Genomic DNA, 26,729 nt, shown 5'->3' on the forward strand with positions numbered 1-26,729 from the left:
CGGGGAACATGAAATTTGGTGGGCATGTAGCCCCACTAGACTTCTAAGGAAAATTTTCGTTTGGTCTCCGGGGGCCACTCCCCCCCCGTGCTGGGCCCCCCCAAACCCAAAAAAAATCAGTTTTTCCTAAATAACTACCTGAACCGTGGCACCGAGGATGAAGACATTTTTATAGTATGTTGGTCTACTAGACTTTTACGGAAAAATTTCGTTTGGTCCCCGGGGGCCACTTCCCCCCCCCGCGCTGGGGCCCCCGTAAATTTTTCGTCAACGATACCAGGGACACCGAAGCACCGGGGAACATGAAATTTGGTGGGCATGTAGCCCCACTAGACTTCTAAGGAAAATTTTCGTTTGGTCCCCGGGGGCCACTCCCCCCCCGCGCTGGGCCCCCCCAAACCCAAAAACATGCAGTTTTTCCTAAATAACTACCTGAACCGTGGCACCGAGGATGAAAAAATTTTTATGGTATGTTGGTCTACTAGACTTTTACGGAAAAATTTCGTTTGGTCCCTGGGGGCCACTTCCCCCCCCGCGCTGGGGCCCCCGTAAATTTTACGTCAACGATACCAGGGACACTGAAACACGGGGGAACATGAAATTTGGTGGGCATGTAGCCCCACTAGACTTCTACGGAAAAATTTCGTTTGGTCCCCGGGGGCCACTCCCCCCCCCCGCGCTGGGCCCCCCCAAACCCAAAAAATGCAGTTTTTCCTAAATAACTACCTGAACCGTGGCACCGAGGCTGAAGAAATTTTTATGGTATGTTGGTCTACTAAACTTTTACGGAAAAATTTCGTTTGGTCCCCGGGGGGACTTTATGATTAATTAACCCTCTGGGGTCTAAGGTGTTTTTGGGGTCCTTGAGATGTTCTGACATGCCCTGACATTTGTGCTTTTTTCAGTTGCTTATAAACATATTAATGGCAAAGGTGTAAATTCACTCTAAATAGCACAAACAGGGCTACCATCATATGTGAGCACCATGCATGTACATGTTTGTATTTTTGAGAGAATAATGTTTATGCATGGTTATTGAAAAAACTAAAAACTACAGTTTCTGAAATAAGGCCATAAAACACATTCTAAATATGTGTCAATAAGACTTTTGACTAATGGATGTCATCACCTAGAGTTTGTGAAAATTATCCTGCCTAATCATTCACATAACACAATACATTGATTTAAATTTTGCAAAACACTTTCTGTCTGGAAAGGCAATATGCGGAGTGGGCGTCAACGATCATGCATATTTAGTGGTTCACACCTGGAGACAATGGGGCCCACATACTTAATGAGGCATTCAATCAGGAGTGTCACAAGAAAGAATGCAAGAGCAACAGTTGGAAGCATCTCATGTTTTTTTTTTTTGTTTTTTTTTCACAAATTGTGCTTGCACATTGGCCTATAATATGAAAAGGAAAACGTGTCTAGTAATTGTGCAGTTAAATCTCATAATGTATTTTCAGTTTTGGAATATTTTTCCTCTCCCCAAATTTGTCACTAATAAAACACAATAAAAAATTATTTTACCTATTATTAGTTTGTTTACATCTACCTTGTATTTTTTTTTTTATTAAAAAGGTTACAATTACAACAACAATTCAAGTGTAATCTTTCTTTGTAAAAACTAAAGTATACATTTTATCATACATATTTCAAAGTTAAGGATTTGAAAAATCCTTGGCAAACAAAAGCTTTTTTGAGGTGGCAGATATTTTACAGTAAAAAATTATAATCTATCCAAAACTAATCAATGAAATGTTGTCTTTCATATGTCTGTAACATATGTCTTTCGTTTTTATTATAAGAAATATAAATGTTAATTTGCAGTTTAATACGTTGCTTATACAAATACATTTTATTTCAACATATTTCAGTCGACTTTTATAGCTATACAGTTTGCTAAAAGCGAAACATTCATTCACACACAGAAACGCCTGACTGTAACGTTGTTTTTATGAAAAATTAGGGCATATAAATGTTAATTTGCAGTTTAAAATGTTGCATATTCAAATAGCCTACATTTTATTTCAATATATTTCAGTCGATTTTTACTCATCTCAGTATAGCAATACAGTTTGTTCAAACAACATCCTTCATTCAAGCACAGAAACCCGATTCAAATTTAAACTGTCTTTTTGCAAGCTGTGGTAAACAGCGCATCTCTGCCGTTCATTCATTCATAAACAGAAACCCGATTCACGTGAGAAGGAAAAAAAAACGTACTATTCCTCAGCTCGCTCCATATACCCGCACTTCTGAGGTACATTTTCCATTATTATTATTCCTCACAGCGCTGCGAGACGGTGTAAACAAGTAATGATCTGAATAAACTTGTTTTCTCGAGCTGATGACAGGCATGAAGCTTGAATTCTCTTCTTTTAAATGAAGTAATTTATATAAAAAACAAATATTCTCAGTTCTTTTAAATGAAGTAATTTATATAAAAAACAAATATTCTCAGTTCAAGTAATCTGTAAGAAAAGAGCGAGAGGTCAGTCTTTCTCATCTCATCTAATTACTTGTAATGTGACTCCACCTACGGAGAGCGCGCTATTCAAACGCAAATGGCTGAGGCAATCCACGCAAACTGTGAACTGTTTTGTGCCAACTTTTTTCTTTTTTGGGGGTTTATCTACAACAGGGGTGCCCAATCCTGCTCCTGGCGATTGACTGTCCTGCACAGTTCATCTCCAACCCTAATCAAACACACCTGCCTTTAATTTTCAAGTGATCCTGAAAGTGATATTCTTTTTGCCCCTGAACACAACATTCAGACACTGAAACACTGACATCAAATTCTACTACAGATTTATAATAGTAATTAAGAGGGTGTGCAAAATTAAGGGGTGTGCAAAAAAATTCTTGTTAAAGATTTTATTGATAAAGATTAAATTATATCACCTTTTATGTCAAATTCTAACATTCAAATAAATTCAATGAGATAACAGTATAGGGCTGTTACCAATCAAATTAAATTATTATCAATCAAAATCAATCTTTGCAATGCAGAGGTGACAAAGAAACAGCATCAGAAGTGGCATTTATACTGATATATTTACACTGCATTTACAATTACATAAATAATGTTATAAGATGTTTTTTATATACAATATTTGGTAACACTTTTACAATGTCCTTGTTACATGTTACATATAGTTACTATAGTAACTACTATAAACTGTGCATGATTACATGCAACTAACCCTAAACCAAACCCTCATCATAGCCATACAGTAAGTACAAATACAGTAGTTAATCAATATTAATCAGTACTTAAATGTATAATTACATTGTAACACAGACTCCTTAAAGGGATACTTCACCGCTGGAAAGATGAATGTGTATTTAAATTGGTCATTTATGTAGTATAAATGTGAAATTATTTTAGAAGTTGGTGCCTTCTAGACTGAGAAAGCCAGAAAATGTATTTCTGGCTCATGTGGATGAAAGACAACAACTCCCAGAATGCACTTGCTTCGCTGCCCTACGGGGCCACTCCCAAGCCACGCCTACCGGTTACAGACGGCAGTATAGGAAGAAATTATACAAATTCAGATTTCAGATTTCTGATTTTCAGATTTATTTTTATTCAGACATTTAAACATTTAACAAATGATGACATAAATCAACATAAAGTCTGAAATGGAATAGGCAGAAGCAAAAGCTTATTGCGCCTATCCCAGTGCATTTACAAAACATAATCAGTAAAGCAGGCTACTAGTAGCTACTTGTAGCCTATAGCTACAAATAGGCTACTAGTCGACTCAAAACTGAAAAGACGCCGTTCTATCGTGAGTCTCAATGACAAGTTAGTCCGCCCCAGCTTTAGTCTGCCTGGGCTCTTCCTCCTGACCGCCAAGCAGGTCTTGACTGAAATTACTTCTAATTTTAACTTTTTAATCAAAAGGTACTTTGAAAAGGAACCTGTAACTAAAACCAACAGTAGGTGGCAGCATGAGTAAATAATAAGCATCTTAATGAGTGAATAATTTATTCAACTAATTTGTTCAAACGGCTGATTTGTTCAGGAAGCAAGTGACCGTCATTATTGAATGGGTCATTGAATCATTAATTAACCTGTTAAGCTGCAACCCCACTTTTGAAAAATCCCCAGAAATGGCATACCCAAACTGAAACAGATGCAGTTCATGAAGCCTTGGTACTAAAAGCACAAGTATGATCTCATTTGAAAGCTGATGCCTGGCAGTGTATTCTAAATGTAGAATTAATTATTGTCATAATGAAAAAAAGTGTTATAAATAGCTTAAAAATTTTGTAAAGTTATTAGAAATTTATTTTTATGAAACATCTTCATGAAAATAAAATTGAAGTTGGCATTGTATCAATATAGAAATGCACTGCAGCTAAAGCCACATGTCTGACCATGTTATATTTAAAATCTGAAGATGTTAAGTCTAAAACTCTGTATTTAGTTAAATGTTTTTCAAGATCATGTCATATGACTTTATTTTGATTACACTCTAAAATGCAACTGATGTTTAGTCATCTTCTAAGTCAACTGATGTTAAGCATCTATTCAGTCTTTTGTCTCTATTGTTTTGAGGTGCAACCGAACCCCATTCAGTCTCTGTCTCCCCTGCACACATTCTCACCTCTCCAGCCTGGTTATGACTCTAAATATGCATTTCTTTTGTCTGCATTGTAATTACTAATGACTGGCTATTCACACTGTTTCAATCCCTAATTTCTTTTATCAAAGTTCTCACTTCACATTTGAAACTGTATCAAATGCCCTTCTTGAATAAAGAAACATTTCAGTAAGCATTCCTATTTAGAAAAAAAATCATAAAAGATAACTGCTATGTGGCAGGTGTACCTAGGGCTAGCTAGCATGTTAACTTAGCACACCATCAATACACGACAAATTATGAGATTAAAATAATGTTTGTGCTCCAAACTTACTTTATAACGCAAGTCGAGTGTTTTAAATACTCTTCTGTGATCTAATTTGGCTTCAGATAAAAGAATCAGACAGAAATATATTATTTATAGTATTCTGTACGATGATAAATTCTATATCAATTAGCATTACATTATAAATATAATCTATTATGAAAATACCTGACACGGCTCGAAGAACACAGGTAACTCAAATATCATTGCAAACATGTTTATTGTCTTCAAAACTCCTTTGTCTGCATGTTACAGCGATCTCTGTTAGCTTTGTATGTGTCAGGGACTTCCTGGAATGTCACATGATTATGGCACTTCTTCATGTGGTCTATATATGGACTATACTGTGCATACGGCGCCCTCAGGCTGCTGGTATGGATTGAAAACACAGTACATAAGAGTATCCAGCACTCATAATTATCACATCGACACATTTGGGTACAAATTCCATACCATACCATCTTCTTCCGCTTATCCGGGGCTGGGTCGCGGGGAGATGCCCAGACCTCCCTCTCCCTAGACACTTCCTCTAGCTCTTCCGAGGGGACACCGAGGCGTTCCCAGGCCAGCCGGGAGACATAGTCCCTCCAGCGTGTCCTAGGTCTTACCCGGGGTCTCCTCCCAGTGGGACGTGCCCGGAACACCTTCCCAGGAAGGCGTCCAGGAAGCATCCGGAACAGATGCCCGAGCCAGCTCAGCTGACCCCTCTCGATGTGGAGGAGCAGTGGCTCTACTCTGAGCTCCTCCCGAGTGACCGAGCTTCTCACCCTATCTCTAAGGGATCGCCCAGCCACCCTGCGGAGAAAGCTCATTTCGGCCGCTTGTATCCGGGATCTTGTCCTTTCGGTCATGACCCACTGCTCATGACCATACGTGAGAGTAGGAACGTAGATTGACCAGTAAATCCAGAGCTTCGCCTTGCAGCTCAGGTCTTTCTTCACCACAACAGACTGGTACATCGACCGCATTACTGCAGAAGCTGCACGATCCGTCTGTCAATCTCCCGTTCCATACTTCCCTCACTCGTGAACAAAACCCCAAGATCCTTAAACTCCTCCACTTGAGGCAGGAACTCTCCACCACCCTGGAGTGAGCAAGCCACCCTTTTCCGACTGAGGACCATGGCCTCGGATTTGGAGGTGCTGATTCTCATCCCAGCCGCTTCACACTCGGCTGCAAACCTTCCCAGTGCATGCTGAAGGTCCTGGTCTGATGGGGCCAACATGACAACATCATCCGCAAAGAGCAGAGACGAAATCGTGCTGTCCCCAAACCTGACACCCTCCGGCCCCTGGCTGAACCTAGAAATTCTGTCCATAAAAATTATGAACAGAACCGGCGGCAAAGGGCATCCCTGACAGAGTCCAACATGCACCGGGAAGAAGTCTGACTTACTGCCGGCAATGCGAACCAAACTCCTGCTCCAGTCATACAGGGACCGGACAGCCCTTAGCAAAGGACCCATACTCCCGGAGCACCCTCCACAGGACGCCGCGAGGGACACAGTCGAATGCATTCTCCCAATCCACAATGCACAAGTGGATTGGTTGGGCAAACTCCCATGAACCCTCCAGCACCCTGTAGAGGGTATAGAGCTGGTCCAGTGTTCCACGGTCTGGACGAAAACCGCACTGTTCCTCCTGAATCCGAGGTTCTCCTATCGGCCGTATTCTCCTCTCCAGTACCCTGGCGTAGACTTTCCCTGGGAGGCTGAGAAGTGTGATCCCCCTGTAGTTGGAACACACCCTCCGGTCCCCCTTCTTAAAAAGAGGGACCACCACCCCGGTCTGCCAGTCCAAAGGCACTGTCCCCAACTGCCACGCAATGCTGCAGAGGTGTGTCAGCCAAGACAGCCCCACAGCATCCAGAGACTTGAGGTACTCAGGGCGGATCTCATCCACCCCCGGTGCCTTGCCACAGAGGAGTTTCTTGACTACCTCGGTGACTTCAGTTTGGGTGATGGACGAGTCCACCTCTGAGCCCTCAGCCTCTGCTTCCTCAATGGAAGACGTGACGGCGGGATTGAGGAGATCCTCGAAGTATTCCTTCCAATTCCATTCCGTCCAACGACATCCCCAGTTGAGGTCAAAAGCTGCCCACCTCCACTGTAGACAGCGTTGGTAGGGCACTGCTTCCCTTTCCTGAGGCGCCGGACGGTTTGCCAGAATCTCTTCGAGGCCAGCCGATAGTCCTTCTCCAAAGCCTCACCGAACTCCTCCCAGGCCCGAGTTTTTGCCTCCAAAACCACCCGGGCTGCAGTCCGCTTGGCCTGCCGGTACCCGTCAGCTGCCTCAGGAGTCCCATAAGCCAACCAGGCCCGATAGGACTCCTTCTTCAGCTTGACGGCATCCCTTACTTCCGGTGTCCACCACCGGGTCCGGGGATTGCCGCCTCGACAGGCACCGGAGACCTTACGGCCACAGCTCCGAGCGGCCTCTTCGACAATGGAGGTGGAGAACATGGTCCCCTCGGACTCAATATCTCCAACCTCCCTTAAGATCCGGTCGAAGCGCCGCTGGAGGTGGGAGTTGAAGATCTCTCTGACAGGAGACTCGGCCAAACGTTCCCAGCAGACCCTTACAGTATGCTTGGGTTTGCCGAGTCTGTCCAGCTTCCTCCCCTGCCATCGGATCCAACTCACCACCAGGTGGTGATCAGTTGACAGCTCCGCCCCTCTCTTCACCCGAGTGTCCAAGACATACGGCCAGAGGTCAAATGAAACGACCACAAAGTCGATCATCGACCTACGGCCTAGGGTGTCCTGGTGCCACGTGCACTGATGGACACCCTTATGCTTGAACATGGTGTTCGTTATGGACAAGCTGTAACTAAATAACTGAACACCGCTCGGGTTCAGATCAGGGGGGCCGTTCCTCCCAATCACGCCCCTCCAGGTGTCACTGTCGTTGCCCACGTGGGCGTTGAAGTCCCCAAGTAAAACGACGGAGTCCCCAGTCGGAGCACTTTCCAGCACCCCTCCCAGAGACTCCAAGAAGGCCGGGTACTCTGCACTGCCGTTTGGCCCGTAGGCACAAACGACAGTGAGAGACCTATCCCTGACCCGAAGGCGCATGGAAGCGACCCTCTCTTTCACCGGGGTGAACTCAAACACATGGCGGCTGAGCTGGGGGGCTATAAGCAAACCCACACCAACCCGCCGCCTCTCACAATGTGCAACTCCAGAGTGGTGAAGAGTCCATCCTCTCTCAAGGAGTGTGGTTCCAGAGCTCAAGCTGTGCGTAGAGGTGATCCTGACTATCTCTAGTCGGAACCTCTCAACCTCACGCACAATCTCAGACTCCTTCCCCGCCAGCGAGGTGACATCCCACGTCCCCAGAGCTAGTTTCCGTGTCCAGGGATCAGGCTGTCGAGGCCTACGCCTTCGACTGCCGCCCGATCCTCTAAGCACCGGCCCCTTACGGTCCCTCCTGTAGGTGGTGAGCCCACGGGAAGGCGAGCCCACGGGAAGGCGGCCCCACGTCGCTCCTTCTGGCTATTACTCCTGTCTATTCACCTTATTTTCAAACGCGGAAGTAAATATGGGTCCAATTTCCGTTTTTTGTGCGGCACTTCCGTTTCCTCGCTTCCCTGGGCTAACTAACGATATCTATCGCGAAGGATAATGCAGAGTTGACAGAAAAATGTTACACATGCCGTAGCAGATGAATACAACAAAGAACTAAAGCCCCGCCTCACCCAGTTCGGGTACCGGAACTTGTTTGAAAAACTCATGCATCTAGCTGGCAGAGTGCCAAACCTTCGCCGACGCCTTCAGCACCACCCTAAACACGGTCGAGCCAACGCTGGCCTAATATATCTATGGAGGTATTTTGTCATGTCAAATGTATTAATAATGCCATCAGAATGCAACCAAAGCACAGAATAGCAATTAGTAGATGGCTATAAATAATTGTAAATCATACAAAATAAATGCCATGATCATGCCATGATGCCTAGATTTTACACAGTGGTTACTATAATGATTTTGTTTCTCCTCTGAGTTTTTATTGAGACTTCGTAGCCCAGCCACTTTTCTGGTATCGGATGGTCTTCTGTAGGTCTTGTGTTCACAAAATGAAAAGAACAAACATACAGTCGTTTCGGTGGTTTTTTCAAATATAAAGCTTTTAACCACAGGCGAAGGGATTCCTCGGGCCGGCGACACACTGGCTGCGTGGTGTGTCCATTTTAATTTCGGCTCCCATGTTAACCCTCTAGGCGCCACGGCCGAGTTTACTCGACAAGATGCGGCACTGAATAAAACGGCCGTTTTTGTCAAATAGGGTGTCAAATTTCGTTCGACCTCCCCTCAACTAGATGGCAGACATGTCATACTTCATCCCCGACTCAAAAAAACGTCATGCTTCTATACAAAATCTTCGAGCTAGAGCGCATTGAATCAGTGCGAACAAAAGCAGAGCTAGTGTGCGAGTGAGCCATTTTATCAGAGCAATATTGTCAACGTCAGCAAGTATTTGCATTAGATTATTACTATTATCATTATTATTATTATTATCTAATGGCATCAATAAAGCTTACCCGCAATGAAGTGTTGGGTACTCTATTCGCGGACCCTGATTCTGAAGGGGAATATCTGCCTAGAAGATGACGGTGATTCTGAAAGTGAAAGTATAGCCCTACACCAAGCACAAACGGTGAATCCTTTGCCCAATGTCAGTGGTGGGAACAATGTTTCCCGGGTCGGAGTGTTCATCGCGAAGTTAGCAGGCGTGTTAGTGTTGTGGGGAACGAGGCGGGAGAGTTTTACCGCGCTAGCCATGAAACGTTTGTCTTCTGACCGTGTGCCTCTCCGCAATCGCGGCGACAGTATTGTGGTGGAGACTTTGTCTAATGTCACTGGATATGTTAGACAAGGTCGAAGTATTCATAGGACAGTTAGGGAGCAACGTGGAGGCAGGGTGGGGAGTCGCAATGACAATGACAGTAGTCCGAGCTGTGCACACTCGGCGCGCGCGAGGCAGATCTGGCCATGCCCGGGCTGCTCGTAGCAGGAGCAGAGGCGGTGTGACACAGGGCAGAGGGGCTATTATGCAGTCTATCGCAAGCTGATGGGAATGCTGGCTTTGTGTGTCATATGAATAATATATTTGTGCCCCATACATGGAATCAGAGTGCCTACTGTATGTAGTAAATGGAAAATCTCAACAGTTTCTACCATTTATTAGTAATAATTTACACAGTTTGTTTACTACTTACTACTTACTGTGCAATATAGCATACAGAAGGTGAGGGACATTTTGGGGGGAAAGAAGTGCTGCATTTTATCATTTAAACATGTGACTTTTCATGAAAATTCTATAATCCAAGACGGCTGCCACCACGTCATAATATGCAAATTAGATGGGAAAATGTAATCCCTACATAAACTCTGGGTCATCCTTAATATTTCTCTAATTTACAAAAAGTCTCTATCTTTTATAACTTTTAAGATATAGCCTTTTGAAATTAAGATGTCAAAATCGAAAGTTTTAGGAAAAACCTCTGGCGCCTAAAGGGTTAACAGGTTAGAGCTTGCACACTGCCTGCGTGACACGCGCGTCTCAGGCGCAAGTGTGGTAGTGTCTTCACGTGCATGCTAGAAATAGAACCGATGCCTATTTTTCACGCGACACGCAAGCATTTTGGAAGCGTTTCCAGGCAAAATAGAATAGGAAAAGCTGTTTGTATGTCATTTTGACATGAATACATATTAATAAATGACATTTTGATGTTTGAAAGTTTAGGTTTTGACATAAATGCAGATATAAATGTAATAAAAAAAAAAAATTATTATCGATTTTCAAATATTGCACCTGTCAATACAGAACAAAATATTCTGTAGCGTATTTTGCCGTCAATACTGCCGACGTGGTCTTTACTGCAATATATTTACGTTTAACATGAAGTATAGGCCTTCCACAACTCTCTCCCCATATGTCAAATATATCACCAATGAGGCTTATCATATGTCACCTAGCAGCAGCAGCGCCGCATCAGACACGTTTCTGGTGTGCAAAGACATGGAAAACGCCGTGCAACAGAAACGCCACGCTCACACCACGCAGCCAGTGTGTCGGCCGTCGTAGGGCGCCTGATGATTAAAATGTCAATGATTTCGATGATTAAAACACTCCTGCTTCAAGTAAATCTTTATTTTGACTTTAAGACAGTACCTTGCCGCACCCTCTGGCCATCACTTTCATATTTAATATATAATTTCTTTTGGGGGACAATAATATATTTAGATCTAAATGTTCTTTTTTGGGTAGATTCCTCACCCCTGTCTTCTACCACCGGCAGGATCTGACGGGTCAAGCAGGAAGCAGTTGTTGAACCGCTGGATGGGGCTTATGCCAAATGATATTTTCTATGCACTATCTACGTATTAATCCTTATTCACTCCGAGTCTTTATGGTAGAAAAGATCTTACCACAGTTGCTTCAGTTTACAGTGAGGATTCCCCAGTCCAACAGAGAGCAGCTTCACTCCTGAGTTTCCTAGTTTGTTCTCAGCCAGATCTAGTTCTCTCAGGTGTGAGGGGTTTGATCTCAGAGCTGAAGCCAGAGCAGCACAACCTTCATCTGTGACACAACAATCCCTCAACCTGTAGAGAACAATAACACACTCTTTACTCTCTCAGTAGCTCATATAGGTCTTAAAGCAGGGGTTCTCAAACTTTTTGAGTGTGTGGACCACTATTTGTAATCAAGAATTTTCGCGGACCACCTCATAATACACATAATAAAATATGTCTACACACAGTCCTACCTGAATTAATCTGCACCTCTAAATAGGCTTACTAGCACTAAAACTATAACTGGTCATCACATCACAGGCTTGTCAAAGGAAAGTTTACTGCACACAACGGCTGCCACATATTTAATTTATTTATTTAGGCTACTCAAGCGCCCAAGGGCATAATCAGGTTCATTTGAACAACAGGCTTATTTACATAGCAATGTAGTATGAAATCTATACAGTAATGAGAACATTGGAATATAGTCAACATTTCAAAACCTTTGGCGATTTTAGGGGATTATTAATCTTCAGAGTTTTACAAGTCCTCAAAAAGTTTGTCCACTTAACAGCACATCTGCAAAACATTTCAGAAACGCAAGATCAAGAAACTAACTGGAAATTAAAATAATAACAGGCCTTATTCATTCCATTTATAAACATTTCGTTTCATATAAACTGCCTATGCCCAACTGTGCGTTCACACACCGGACGCGAATAGCGCGTCAAATTCAAAAAGGGATTATGTCAAATTCGCGCCTGCCGCGTCTAGTAATACGCTTGACCACTTTGTATCAATTTGCGCGTCAAGAGCTAAATTGACGCGCGTAAAAACAAAAGTTTGAAGCGAAATTTCGTCTGTTGTGAACGCACCATTAAAAGCTATGCGTGTGATGTGATAATGAGAACATATTTGCCTCTGCCCTTTTCTCTTCAGAGAACCTGTTGCTATCCACCGAACCAATGTTGTGGTTCTAACGGCACTGAACTTGAATGTCACGGCCGAACACCACTAGGCTATTTTAGTAATCACACAATAACTTGACAATTTAATTAAAATGTTATATCAATATAGGCCTACATATTCTTTTTACTTTTCTTTTTTTATGGGAATTTCCTGGTAAAATGAAGGTAAAAAAATATTATTTTATATTTTATTTTGCCTTTCCACGGACCACCTGCAGTACCCTCACGGACCACTAGTGGTCCGCGGACCACAGTTTGAGAATGGCTGTCTTAAAGGTTATTAATGAAGGATCTCTGTAAGATATAATGTAGCTGATATTCATCTAATCATGTTCACACTAACAGTGTTATAGACTGAGACAGACAGTAAGAAAAGTATTTTTATCAATTAAAAAGTGAATTAAATGAGGTTCCTTTTCAGTTATAAGAAATGAATAATCTTTCTGAACCTCTTTTTCATTATCATGTTTATTGATAGTGTTTAATTATTTGTGAACTATTTTTTGTTCCATTAGTTTAGTTTTGGAGACTGATTTACACACAACAAATGTGTCATATAATACAGTGGCGAGGCCAGAAATTTTAAAGTGAGTGAACCTTGGTGAAATAGGGCCGACCTCAATGCCTACTCTCAGATTACACCATTCTGCAATATATGGGATAAAAATAATAACAGTTAAGATTAGTTAAATTTGATTTGTCATTAGTTTCATGAAAACAACAAAATCCATTCATAAACAAAATAACTAACGAACAAAATAAGAACAATAAATGAAGATAAATAATCATGTTTGGAGAGTCAAAGGTTTCTAATTAGAACGTGTTTTGCAGCATTGAGCAATGTAGTCAATCACAGACATGTCTGTTGATTTCTTGAAAGCAATGGCCAGTCAGAGGTGTTTAAAGGGATAGTTCACCCAAAAATGAAAATTCTGTCAGTAATTACTCACCCTCATGTTGTTCCAACCCCATAAGACCTTCGTTCATCTTCGGAACACAAATTAAGATATTTTTGGTTAAATCTGAGAGCTGGATCACTCCTCCATAGGCTTCTAAGGGATTGAAACTGGCTGGCCCAGAAAAGTTATCAAAAACATTGTTAATATAGTCCAAGTGACTACAGTGGCTCAATCTTAAGTTTATCAAGCGACGAGAATACTTTTTAAACAAAAATAACGACTTTATTCAACTATTCATTTCCTTCTCTCTGGGCCTCGAGTGTTCCGAAGATGAACGAAGGTCTTACGGGGTTGGAACAACATGAGGGTGAGTAATTACTGACAGAATTTTCCTTTTTGGGTGAACTATCCTTTTAAGTTAGAATCCACTCACTGCTCAAAGTCAGAGTTTTTGTCCTGTGCTGAGCTCTGCACACTCGTAAATCCTCTGATTATAACAAAGTGTAGATATTATGTTAATAAAAGATTAATTTTGCAGTGTGGACAGCTTCATTGATTGTAACGGAACTTCGTGAGATCATCACAATGAGCTAGGCAAGGCAAGGCAAGTTTATTTATATAGCACATTTCATACACAATGGCAATTCAAAGTGCTTTACATAGAAGAAATTAGAATAATAAAAAGAAATAAGAATAATCTAGCTAAGATGAGTGATAACTTTTTAGTGATTATAAAGAGATTATAAAGTAACATCTGCTAAATAGAGGTATTTGAGCCATTATTATTGTCAGGGGTGCACATAACATTTTTGGTCTTGTTCTCAGGGGAGAACCTGGGGTTGTTGCTTGGTCCTCACATTTTCAAATGCATTTTTTCCTTAACCCAGTTCACGGGAGGAACAAATTAGAGGGATGCATAATATATTGTTAAATATTGTTATCTGACTATACCTACATCCAAATAAAAAAAAAAAAAAAAAAAAAAAAAAAGAGCACACTTTAAAATAGTCATTTGATTTTTATCAGGCAGTAGGCTAATATGGCCTAGTCGAGTCTATGCAGACTGCTTGTTATTATCAGAGATGGCAACGCCGGCGAAGGAGGTAACTTTACTGACAAACTCAAAAAAGAAGAATTAAAAACAAAGGCAATAGAAGGTCATCCATCCATTTTTCCCCCAAAACGCTATAAATCCATCCTTTTTTATATATATTTTAAATTGATGGTTTGTCTTTTTTTTTTTTTTTAAGTATTTTGTCATTTATGAGGAAATCTCGAAATCTTACGTGAGTGACAGTTCTCCATTACGGACACGACCACTCTGAAAGCGCCACGGCAAGACTTTCAAACTTTCACAGAGACCTCAAACAGAAAGCACAAAGCCTTTCTTTAAAACGAATTTCGTTTTGTATTAATTGTATCTTAATTTTAATCCATGTTTCATTAACCTATTTCCTGGTTTTAATAAATAAATAAAGTAAATAGGCTATCTTGATTGTTTAAGCTATTTTTTAATTATAGCCTAAGTGTAAAATATTAGGCTGTGTATACCGACATGGTCATGGATCAATTATTAATATTAAATTTCATCTGTCTTTTGTAGGCACAGGCTAGCTGATGGCGCACCAACGAAAAATCCTAAATGATGTGCAAAAAAGCGTTTTCTATTAGGTTACAATGAAAATATTGTACGGTCAGGTTTGCCGAAGTTCGTTTAATTTAGGCTATTTATTTATTTAAATAATTCATTCATTTTTGTCCATGTGCGCCGATCGGAGACGGAGTTCACTGCTGATATTCTGAGGTAAGAGAGTTTTCTAGTCTCGCGGCTGTCATCAGCAGCGCCTTGCATTGCCCAATCAGCGGATGGCGGGCGGGTGCGGTTTTGAAAATTAGTCAAAAACGTTGATGCGGATGGATGGCGGACGGATGATGAGTTTTGCGATGCGGTTGCAATAGCCCATCCGCGCATCTCTAGTTCTGAGGCCTATCCAACACCACAGATTGCGCACCTATCTATCCCCAAATCTTAGGTATGCAAATGAGGGTTGCGGCAATTCATCTGGTACGCATTGTTTAATTGGGTAGCGCATGCGCACCTGCGCACCACTTATGTGCATCCCTGATTATTGTCATTTATTTTAGATTTTATTGAAATGTGTCTCATTTGATTGTTTGGACCAGAAACCAATCTGAGTGGGCCAGTGCCATCCTGGCCTTATGATCTAAATATGTGACCATCAGAGAGACAACCTTGCCTCAGTCTCTCCAACTTACAGTGAGGATTCTCCAGTACATTTTTCCAGTTCTCCATTGGGCTTATGCCAAAGTGCATAGAAAATATCATATCTACATATGAAGAGTTCAGATGCAAAAACCTCTAAATGCCATCTGAAATTTCCTCCTAGAATGATCATTTTTATGAAGCTTGTATATTTAAGTTCAGTAATTTCACTTAAATGGCAATGAAAATGACCTATTAATTGCCATTTAAGTGAAATTATTGAACTTAAATATACGAGCTTCATAAAAATCATTCTAGAAGAAAATTTCATATGGCATTTAGAGGTTTTTGCATCTGAACTCTTCATATTAATCCTTATTCACTTTATGGTAGAGATTATCTTACCACAGTCGCTTCAGTTTACAGTGAGGATTCTCCAGTCCAACAGAGAGCAGCTTCACTCCTGAGTCTCCTAGATTATTACATGACAGATTCAGAAATTCCAGGGGTGAGGGGTTTGACCTCAGAGCTGAAGCCAGAGCAGCACAACTTTCATCTCTGACACCACACTTACTCAACCTGTAGAGAACAATGAGACACTCTTCACTCTTTCAGTAGCTTATATAGGTTTTAAAGGTTACTAATGAAGGATCTCTGTACGATATAATGTAGCTGATATTCATCTAATAATGTTCACACTAACAAGTTACATTTATATAGCTCTTTTCTCTGCACTCAAAGCGCTGTACATATGAAAGGAGGGAATCTCCTCAACCATCACCAATTAGCAGCATCCACCGGAAAGATGCGATGGGCTGCCATATTGCGCCAAAAGGCCCACCACACACCAGCTTATTGGTGGACAGGAGACAGAGTGATGAAGCCAATCAGTATATGGGGATGATTAGGAAGCCATGATGATTGTCACCCGTCTTCATACCGACATGATGACTCCAATCTTCAACCAGATGGAACTGGATAATATTCTGAATGTTCCAATTCAATCTGACTTCTGACCTATAATGCTGCCTGAATCATAATCATAGACTGTTCGTTTGTTGGCCAGAGGAGAACTGCCCCCCCGACTTAGCCTGGTTTCTCCCAAGGTTTTTTTCTACATTGTCACCTGATGGAGTTTTGGTTCCTTGCCACTGTCGCTTTTTACACCTTTGTCACCATTGGCTTATGGCTTGCTTAGTTGGGGACATTTAATATTCAACAATATTGCTGATCTGCCTGCATTAACAACATTATATGAGAACTGAACTGAGCTGGACGATGACATCACGTTTTTCTCCAGAGTGGCTATATATATATATAAATTAACTAAATTAACTTTTTTACAACAAAAATGAAACATCACTGACCTTACTTAAGCTGGACTGTGATGCTATTTTCTTCTGGAAACAAGTATTGTTGCATTATTTTCCTGTTATCTCTGTAAAGCTGCTTTGAAACAATCTGTATTGTAAAAATAAATAATGGTGACTTGACTTGACTTGATGGTCAGGGGTGGGTAAATTTGGGATTTTATGACCTCAGAGAGTCAGGACCATGGTTTAACATCTCATTCGAAGGACGGTGCTTTTTGACAGTATAGTTTCCCCATAACTATACTGGGGCATTAGGACCCACACAGACCAAAGGGCACCCGCTGCTGGCCTCACTGACACCTCTTTCAACCAAGGTTATAATCGTTAACGAAAACGAACGAAAAAACGAAAACTAGGTGGGAAAAAACATTGTCGTTAACTGAAATAAAAATAAAAACGAGGCATTGCAAAAAAAACGATAACTAACTAAAACTGTAATGTGTGTTTGGCAAAACTAACTAAAATAAAATAAAATTATAGAGTAAATGTCCTTAGTTTTCGTCTTTGTCAAGGTCTTTCATTTTTTAACGCTATTTAAAACACGCAGCGTATTCATTAAGCTGCATTTCCTTTCCCCATGCGTCTCTCACATGCGCGCGCGCACACACACACACACACACACACACACACAGAGCCCCTCCCCTCCGTGCACACCGCGTCTCCATGAGAACGAGTGTTCGTTCGACGTTGAAAGCAAGTTCGCGAAAGGTTGGTATCTCTATCTCGTGAACACCTTTACACAATCACACATTAAAAATTGGTATAAAAATATTTTAAATTCTGAATATAATTTTGTCAGTGTGTTAATGTCGACCCGAGAAGCGATTGGCCTTCTTTAGAAAGTTAACTAGTCGCAAGTTTGAGGTAAAATGCACTTTTTGGTTGTGGTTGTCGATGTCAAAACACTATATTAGCTTTGATTCAAATATTAAATAATGTTATGTCATTTTTTTACTTTTACACTGAATGTTTCCTGCTTAAATCCAGATGAGTAGGCTATTGGCTATTTTCTAAAATTGTATGATGTTTTTGTTGAGTTATTATTACACAATACTTTTTCCGACCTTTTTGAATCTTGCACCTGACAAATAACCCAAATTACAAAAAAAGACTAAAATTAAACACTAAAACTAATAAAAACTAAAATAAAACTAAGCATTTTCAAAAAATAAAAACTAAACTAAACTAGCAAACCCACTTTAAAAACTAATTAAAACTAAACTGAATTTGAAAACAAAAAGTCAAAACGAAATAAAAATAAAAACTAATGAAAAATGCAAAACTATAATAACCCTGCTTTCAACAGCAACCTGGTTTTCCCAGGAGGTCTCCTATCCAGGTACTGACCAGGCTCAACCCTGCTTAGCTTCAGTGGGCAACCAGTCTTGGGCTACAGGGTGATATGGCTGCTGGCATATGGCTGATGTGACATTAATATCAGGATACTTTCATACGCACACATACGTACGCATACGTATACACATACATGGATATATATCTATATATATATATTAGGGCTGTCAGTTAAACGCGTTATTAACGGCGTTAACGCAAACCCATTTTAACGCGATTAATTTTTTTATCGCGAGATTAACGGTCTTTTTGTCCTAGCAAACTTTGTATTTTTTTTTCACATGCTTTTGCAACAGGACGCGGCATGCGCGGCGCTGCTCTATGAAACCCATTCATTTCAATGGCTTGCGCAGCGCGAGGACGTTTTGTTGCTTCGTCGACCAAAGCGCAAGCGGATCTAGCTAGACCGGAAACAAAACAGCAGGCACGCGCACACACTTGTTTGGGCTTGCGAGCCGGCCAAATAGTAGGTTAACGTTACGTTTTGAGTGGATGACGAGCGCGAGATGCCGAAATGGATGCCAATAAGATTCTGAATGGAAAGTTTACTTTTAAAAAGTTGCCAAATGGTTCCATTGACTAGACCAACGTGATCTGTGTGTTTTGTCGTTGTGAACTGAGCGATCATCATCGCAGTACGTCCAGTCTGAAACACCACTTGATGATGGCCACACACACACACACACACACACACACACACACACACACACACACACACACACACACAGCTGATGCGAATTCTCCAAACCCTTGTCAATATCAGGACCTCGTCAGGATTTCTTTCACCCTTTTATTGATGGACAGTGTTACATTGTGTGAGAGATTATTTGCTCTAATGTTAGTGTGAAATTGAACACAGTATTGCCAATGTTGTTTTCAATAATAAAAAAATCTGCACAAAGCAAGCCAATCCGCTTTTTTCATGTTGATAAGAGGATTAAAATGAGAAAAAAAACAATGGGACAAAAATAAATCAAGAGACATTTAGAATAGATAAAAATGTGCGATTAATCGCGAGTTAACTATGACATTAATGCGATTAATCGCGATTAAATATTTTAATCGTTTGACAGCACTAATATATATATATATATATAGATATATATATATATATATCTACATATATATATATATATATATATATATAGATATATATAGATATATTAGGGGTGTAACGGTTCACAAAATTCACGGTTCGGTTCGATATGATACACTTGTGTCACGGTTCAGTTCGGTACGTTTTTGATACAGCAAAAAGAAAGAAATGCCAGAGAAATTTCCTTGATTTAATTTTTTTTAATTCTTTTTTTTATTAAAACTAACATCATAAAGTATGATTTTTTTTACTTTGAGCAATTCTAGAGCTATAATTGACTCTTCTTAGGAGCATATAAAACAAAAAAGCTCCAGACCTGTTTTATTATTACCATTATTTTAACCTGTTATAAACAGGTTTATTTTAGTTCAGATTAACATTTGAGGCCAGCAATTGTATTCATAATGTCAAAATAAAACCGACGCAATGTTACTTGAAGGCATTATGCCTACTATTCCTGTCACGATCCGCTCAAGGGAAAAAACAAGGTGGATCCAAGTGCAGTCAAATTGAGGTTTATTATGGTAATCCAAAAGAGTAGTCAAAAACAGGCAGGGTTCGATATCCAGACAGGCAGTACAAAAACAACAAACAGACTCAGGCAGGGAACACGGTAAACCAAACGCGGTGTGACATAAACAATGATACAACACAGAACATGGGACAAACAGGGCTTTAAATACATGAACAGACGAGATGACAACGAGAGACAGCTGGGTAAACAGATTACAAACACCTGGGTGCAATAACAGACTGGAATTCTGGGAAAGGTAGTTCCTAGTGCAAGACACCGTGGGGGTAAGGAGGACATCTAGTGGGTACCCGGGGAAACACAACCAGACACTGTGACATGACCCCCTCTCTACGGAGTGGCTCCCAGACACTCCAAGACGGAACACAGAACAAACAAAGAGATCAGGAGGGAGGTAACACGGTGGAGGATCCAGGGGAGGGACAGGGGACCAGGTCCATGCAGGGAAACAAACACGGGGGAACTAGGATAAGACAGGGGACAGGGAAACATGGACAATAGAATGGGGAAACAGGGGAAAGCCAAAAGTCTCTCAGGTGGCCGGGGCCAAGCGAACAATCCATCGGGTGGTCGGGGCAAAGCGAACAATCCATCGGGTGGTCGGGGCAAAGCGAACAGTCCATCGGGTGGTCGGGGCAAAGCGAACAGTCCATTGGGCGGCCAGGGCGGTGAAGACCCCTCGGGCGGCCAGGGCGGTGAAGACCCCTCGGGCGGCCAGGGCGGAGAAGACCCCTCGGGCGGCCAGGGCGGAGACTTTCCCTCGGGCGGCCAGGGCGGAGAAGACCCCTCGGGCGGCCAGGGCGGAGACTTTCCCTCGGGCGGAGACTTTCCCTCGGGCGGCCAGGGCGGAGACTTTCCCTCGGGCGGCCAGGGCGGAGACTTTCCCTCGGGCGGCCAGGGCGGAGACTTTCCCTCGGGCGGCCAGGGCGGAGACTTTCCCTCGGGCGGCCAGGGCGGAGACTTTCCCTCGGGCGGCCACGGCGGAGACGACCCCTCGGGCGGCCACGGCGGAGACGACCCCTCGGGCGGCCACGGCGGAGACGACCCCTCGGGCGGCCACGGCGGAGACGACCCCTCGGGCGGCCACGGCGGAGACGACCCCTCGGACGGTGGAACTGGCACCACCGGCTCAAGCACTGGAACTGGCACCACCGGCTCAGGCACCATCGGCTCGGGCACTGGAACTGGCACCACCGGCTCAGGCACTGGAACTGGCACCACCGGCTCGGGCACTGGAACTGGCACCACCGGCTCGGCCACTGGAACTGGCACCACTGACTCAAGCACTGGAACTGGCACCACCGGCTCAGGCACCATCGGCTCGGACACTGGAACTGGCACCACCGGCTCGGGCACTGGAACTGGCACCACCGGCTCAAGCACTGGAACTGGCACCACCGGCTCAGGCACCATCGGCTCGGGCACTGGAACTGGCACCACCGGCTCGGGCACTGGAACTGGCACCACCGGCTCGGCCACTGGAACTGGCACCACCGGCTCAGGCACTGGAACTGGCACCACTGGCTCAGGCACCATCGGCTCGGGCACTGGAACTGGCACCACCGGCTCGGGCACTGGAACTGGCACCACCGGCTCGGGCACTGGAACTGGCACCACTGGCCCTGGAACCGACACCACCGGTCCGAGCGTGCGCGCAGCCCACACACACCACATGGCTGTGGCCATAATGGCCAGTGTCGCGGTCACTGAGGGCTCAGGAATAGATGTCACCGGCTCTGGCTCAGGAACAGAGACTGGCTCCGACTCAGGAACAGACACTGGCTCCGGCCCAGAGACTGGAACAGACACCACCGACTCTGGAACAGACACCACCGGCTCAGACACAGGCTGTACGGCCATCTTGTCCATGGACACCGGCTCGGTAAACGTGACGGGAACACTTTCGGCGGCGGCCATCTTGTCAGAAGACACCGGCTCAGCAGACGTGACGAGAACAGTCTCTGGCTGGGCAGACGTGACGTGAACAGTCTCTGGCTGGGCAGACGTGACGTGAACAGTCTCTGGCTGGGCAGACGTGACGTGAACAGTCTCTGGCTGGGCAGACGTGACGTGAACAGTCTCTGGCTGGGCAGACGTGACGTGAACAGTCTCTGGCTGGGCAGACGTGACTTGAATAGGCTCGGCGGCGGCCATCTTGTCCGAAGACACAGACTCGGCAGGTGTGGGCGGGGGCGGTAGGACGAGCAGCTCGGGGACAACGGCGGGCTGCTCGGGGACGACCTCCGGGACGACGACGGACTGCTTGGGGACAGCCTCCAGGTCATTGGAGAGGCCCGAGGTTTTCCTCCCCCTCCGCCGTCTTCGATGGTGAGATGCTTGTTCAGGTCTGGACAGAATTAATGACTGATGGAGCTTTGGGCTGGGCAGCGGTGATGCATTCTCTGGGCTGGGCAGCGGCGATGCATTCTCCGGGCTGGGCAGCGGCGATGCACTCTCCGGGCTGGGCAGCGGCGATGCATTCTCTGGGCTGGGCAGCGGCGATGCATTCTCTGGGCTGGGCAGCGGCGATGCATTCTCCGGGCTGGGCAGCGGCGATGCATTTTCCGGGCTGGGCAGCGGCGATGCACTCTCCGGGCTGGGCAGCGGCGATGCATTCTCGCTTGGAGATGAAGGCGAGGCTGGTGTATCCCATTGGCTACGATGGTGAAGATACCTAATAAACCCCCAAAAGTCAAGGATCTCCAGCCCCTTCATCTCCCATTGCGGCAACGGGTCATCAAGACAGTGGTTAAAAAGGTCCTTCAAGGTTGCATCATTATAGTTCATGCCTCTCGATAAGGTCCAAAAAGTTTGAGACAAACAACTCACTGTCTGACCCTGCTGGTGTAGGGCCATTAAATTTTGGAGTCTTCCCCTCCTCTCCTTCTCAGTGGTGGGGGGAAGGATCCGAAACCCCGTACTGCTGGATCCATACATGGTTGTATCGTTCTGTCACGATCCGCTCAAGGGAAAAAACAAGGTGGATCCAAGTGCAGTCAAATTGAGGTTTATTATGGGTAATCCAAAAGAGTAGTCAAAAACAGGCAGGGTTCGATATCCAGACAGGCAGTACAAAAACAACAAACAGACTCAGGCAGGGAACACGGTAAACCAAACGCGGTGTGACATAAACAATGATACAACACAGAACATGGGACAAACAGGGCTTTAAATACATGAACAGACGAGATGACAACGAGAGACAGCTGGGTAAACAGATTACAAACACCTGGGTGCAATAACAGACTGGAATTGTGGGAAAGGTAGTTCCTAGTGCAAGACACCGTGGGGGTAAGGAGGACATCTAGTGGGTACCCGGGGAAACACAACCAGACACTGTGACAATTCCTGCCAAACTTCCATGGTTGCAGTTAGTGTTACTACAGTAAATCCATGGTGAATGTTGCTGATCTGTGGACACTGGATAGTTCATTCATGGCATAATGTTTCTTCCTGGTTTCCACATGAATGTATCTCACTAGATCTCGCAGCGATCTTATTACTTGTGGCGAATTCAAATGCTTTCTTTACTGGATCTCTTATTAGCGCTGTGTAGTAACAGTGTCGCATGATCACGATCAGCTGGCGCTGCACTGGTCCAAACTGATAAACGGTCCCTCAACCACACAATAACGAGCAGTTTCGTTCCGCTTGCATTACGTTTGTTAAATTTACCTATGTTTAATTTAATGAACCGATATCAGTCCATAAGTCCAGAAAATTAACCGGCAATCTTTTCCTCTTTACTACTAGTTATAGCATGAAATAAACAAATGAATATTAGGATCACTCAATCGCCTCATCTCACAACAGAGAACATACAATTACCTCAGCTAAAACATATTAACTAAAACATAATACAAAAAGTAAATTTTATCATGTCTCTTTTTGTAAAAATGAACAAACACATTTACAGTAATGCTCTTACAATAGAATCCTAGCAGGTCATATAGCTGGAGGGTTTAAAAGCTGAAGTGTAACGATCATATTTTTGTTAAACAATTAATTATCATGTTTAAGTAAGAAATGTTATAATATTTTAACAATGATGATTGTTCTCAGTGTTACTTACTCAGCGTATCTAGTTGCTGTAACCACAGGCAGCAGCTTCTGAAGAACTTCATCTGCTGTGTTTTGTGCTTTTAGGGTGACAGATGCATCACTATTTAAAAATAAATAATAAAGAAGTTGAAATATATATATATATACTGTATATATTAGTGCTGGGCAAAGATTAATCGCATCCAAAATAAAAGTTTGTGTTTGCATAATATATGTGTGTGTACGGTGTATAATTATTTTGTCTATATAAATACACACATATGCATGTATTTATTTAAGAAATATTTGCATGTATATACTGTATATATATTTATACATAATTTATATATAAATATAATTTTTATATAAATAAAGAAAAATTCTTAAATATATACATGCATATATGTGTATTTATATATACAAAATAATTATACACCGTACACACACATATGCAAACACAAACTTTTTATTTTTGATGTGATTAATCGCGATTAATCTTTGCCCAGCACTAATTTATACAGTTTGTATATATATATATATATATAATATAAGCAAAGAATACATTAAACACTTTCCTTAAATAAACAATTTTTTTAAAGCAGTAGTCTCTATGCGGTACAAAATTGAGTCTGTACTCCTTAAAGACCTCCCACCCCCCATTTTCAAAATCTCATACAAAAATCACACAAATGACCTATTTCAGATTCAAAACAGACAAGTATGCATCCCTGTGCTTTCTTTCTGTATTGAGGGATGATTTTTGGGAGTGTTTGTGTGAGAGAGAAATAAAATAACACTCTGTGCGACATCTGCAGGATTTCTGAACTTCTTGTTTTTCTTTGTTCATAATGTTTTAGACTGTTTGATTGTACTTCATGTTACGTACTGATAATATTCTTCTCCAATTAAGCTGCTCAGGTTAAACTGATGCATTGCCTGCTCTGAGGTCAACAACACAAAAACTAAAGCTGACCACTGAGATGAGGAGAGTTTCACATTACATAATCCTCCATAGCTCAAATGAGGTTTAGCTTCGTTCACTAGAGAAAGATCACCCAGTTCATTCAGACAGTGAAACAGATTGATGTATTTATCTGGAGAGAGATTCTCACTGATCTTTTCTTTAATATAGTCAACTGTTTTCTCTTTGTTGTGAGAGCTGTTTGCTGTCTGTGTCTTTAGTTCTTGTAAGAGACTCTGATTAGACTCCACTGACAGACCCAGAAGGAAACGAAGGAAAAGGTCCAGATGACCATTTTTACTGTCTAAAGCCTCATCCACAGCTCTCTGATGGAGATCAGATAGTGTAACCTTGTCTCCATTAGTTGGTTTGGTAATCTGGTCAAACACATTGATGTTATTGTTTATAAAGGAGAGGTGCACATATAGAGCTGCTAGATGTTCCTGAATGCTCAGATGAACAAAGCAGAAGACTTTCCCCTGATACAAGCCCAACTCCTCTCTGAAGATCTGAGTGCACAATCCTGAGTAAACTGATGCTTCTGTCTCATCAATGCCACACTCGATCAGGTCTTCCTCATAGAAGATCAGGTGGCCTTTCACAAGTTGCTGATAAGCCAGTTTCCCCAGTTTGACAATCATGTCTTCATCTTTCACTTTCTTCTCATAGTCCTTCTCATGTTTGATGTTGGTCTGAATGAGCTGGAAGTGTGTGTACATTTGAGTGAGAGTCTTGGGAATCTCTCCTCTCTCTGCTTCACTCAACATCTTCTCTAGAACAGTGGCTGAGATCCAGCAGAACACTGGGATGTGACACATAATGAAGAGGCTCCTTGATGACTTCAGGTGTTTGATGATTGTATTAGCCAGACTCTGATCACTGATTCTCTTCCTGAAGTATTCCTCCTTCTGTGTGTCACTGAAGCCTCGTACCTCTGTCACTCGATGGACACACTCAGAGGGGACGAGATCCGCTGCTGCTGGTCTGGAGGTGATCCAGATGAGAGCAGAGGGAAGCAGATTCCCCACAATGAGGTTCGTCAGCAGCACGTCCACTGAGGCTGATTCAGTCACATCACACAACCTCACATCGCTCTGAAAATCCAGAGACAGACGACACTCATCCAAACCATCAAAGATGAACGAAATTTTATACTCATCACTGGATATTTCCATTTCTTTGGTTTCAGGGAAAAAGAGATGAAGAAGATCTGAAAGACTGAGTGTTTTGTCCTTCATCAAGTTGAGCTCTCTGAAAGCAAGTGGAAATATGAGCTGGACGTCCTGATTCTCTTTCCCTTCAGCCCAGTCCAGGATGAACTTCTGTACAGAGACTGTTTTTCCAATGCCAGCGACTCCCTTTGTCAGCACAGTTCTGATGGGTTTGTCTTGTCCAGGTAAAGGTCTAAAGATGTCACTGCATTTGATCAGTGTGTCCTCTGTTTCTGCTCTCCTGGACTGTGTCTCAATCTGTCTCACCTCATGCTCATTATTGACATTTCCACTTTCACTCTCTGTGATGTAGAGCTCTGTGTAGATCTCATTCAGGAGGGTTGGGTTTCCCTGCTTTAATATTCCCTCATACAAACACTCAAACTTCTCTCTCAGATTTGATCTCAATGTGTTGAGGACTTCAGCAGGTTTAGAGTATTGGCTGTAAAATTAAAATACTAGATTATTACACAATTTAGAGAAGTAAATATTCATAAATTACAAAAAGCTGTATTATGGGACACAGATCATTAGGTTTCTGAAATGTTTTAATCATTATTCATTTGTTTGATAGATGTGTGATGTGCATTGAAGCACCTAAAATTAATCAACAACAACAACAGTCCTACATTTTATA

The 26,729-nt window shown here is 42.7% G+C and overlaps 1 protein-coding gene across 1 annotated transcript in view; it reads right to left on the reverse strand.

The window, feature by feature from the left end:
• LOC308694116 (NACHT, LRR and PYD domains-containing protein 3-like) overlaps window positions 1-26,729 on the reverse strand; it is a 32,470-nt gene that overhangs the window by 3,788 nt on the left and 1,953 nt on the right. Inside the window, exons 5-8 of the mRNA XM_081371451.1 lie at window positions 24,807-26,534; window positions 23,952-24,041; window positions 15,931-16,104; window positions 11,351-11,524 (exon numbers count right to left, since the gene is read on the reverse strand). Coding sequence (XP_081227577.1) covers window positions 11,351-11,524; window positions 15,931-16,104; window positions 23,952-24,041; window positions 24,807-26,534 — 2,166 coding nt within the window. The remainder of the gene's footprint in view (window positions 1-11,350; window positions 11,525-15,930; window positions 16,105-23,951; window positions 24,042-24,806; window positions 26,535-26,729) is intronic.

This window comes from Scardinius erythrophthalmus (assembly GCF_964197995.2).
Source record: "Scardinius erythrophthalmus genome assembly, chromosome: 7".
NCBI classification, from domain to species: Eukaryota; Metazoa; Chordata; class Actinopteri; order Cypriniformes; family Leuciscidae; genus Scardinius; species Scardinius erythrophthalmus.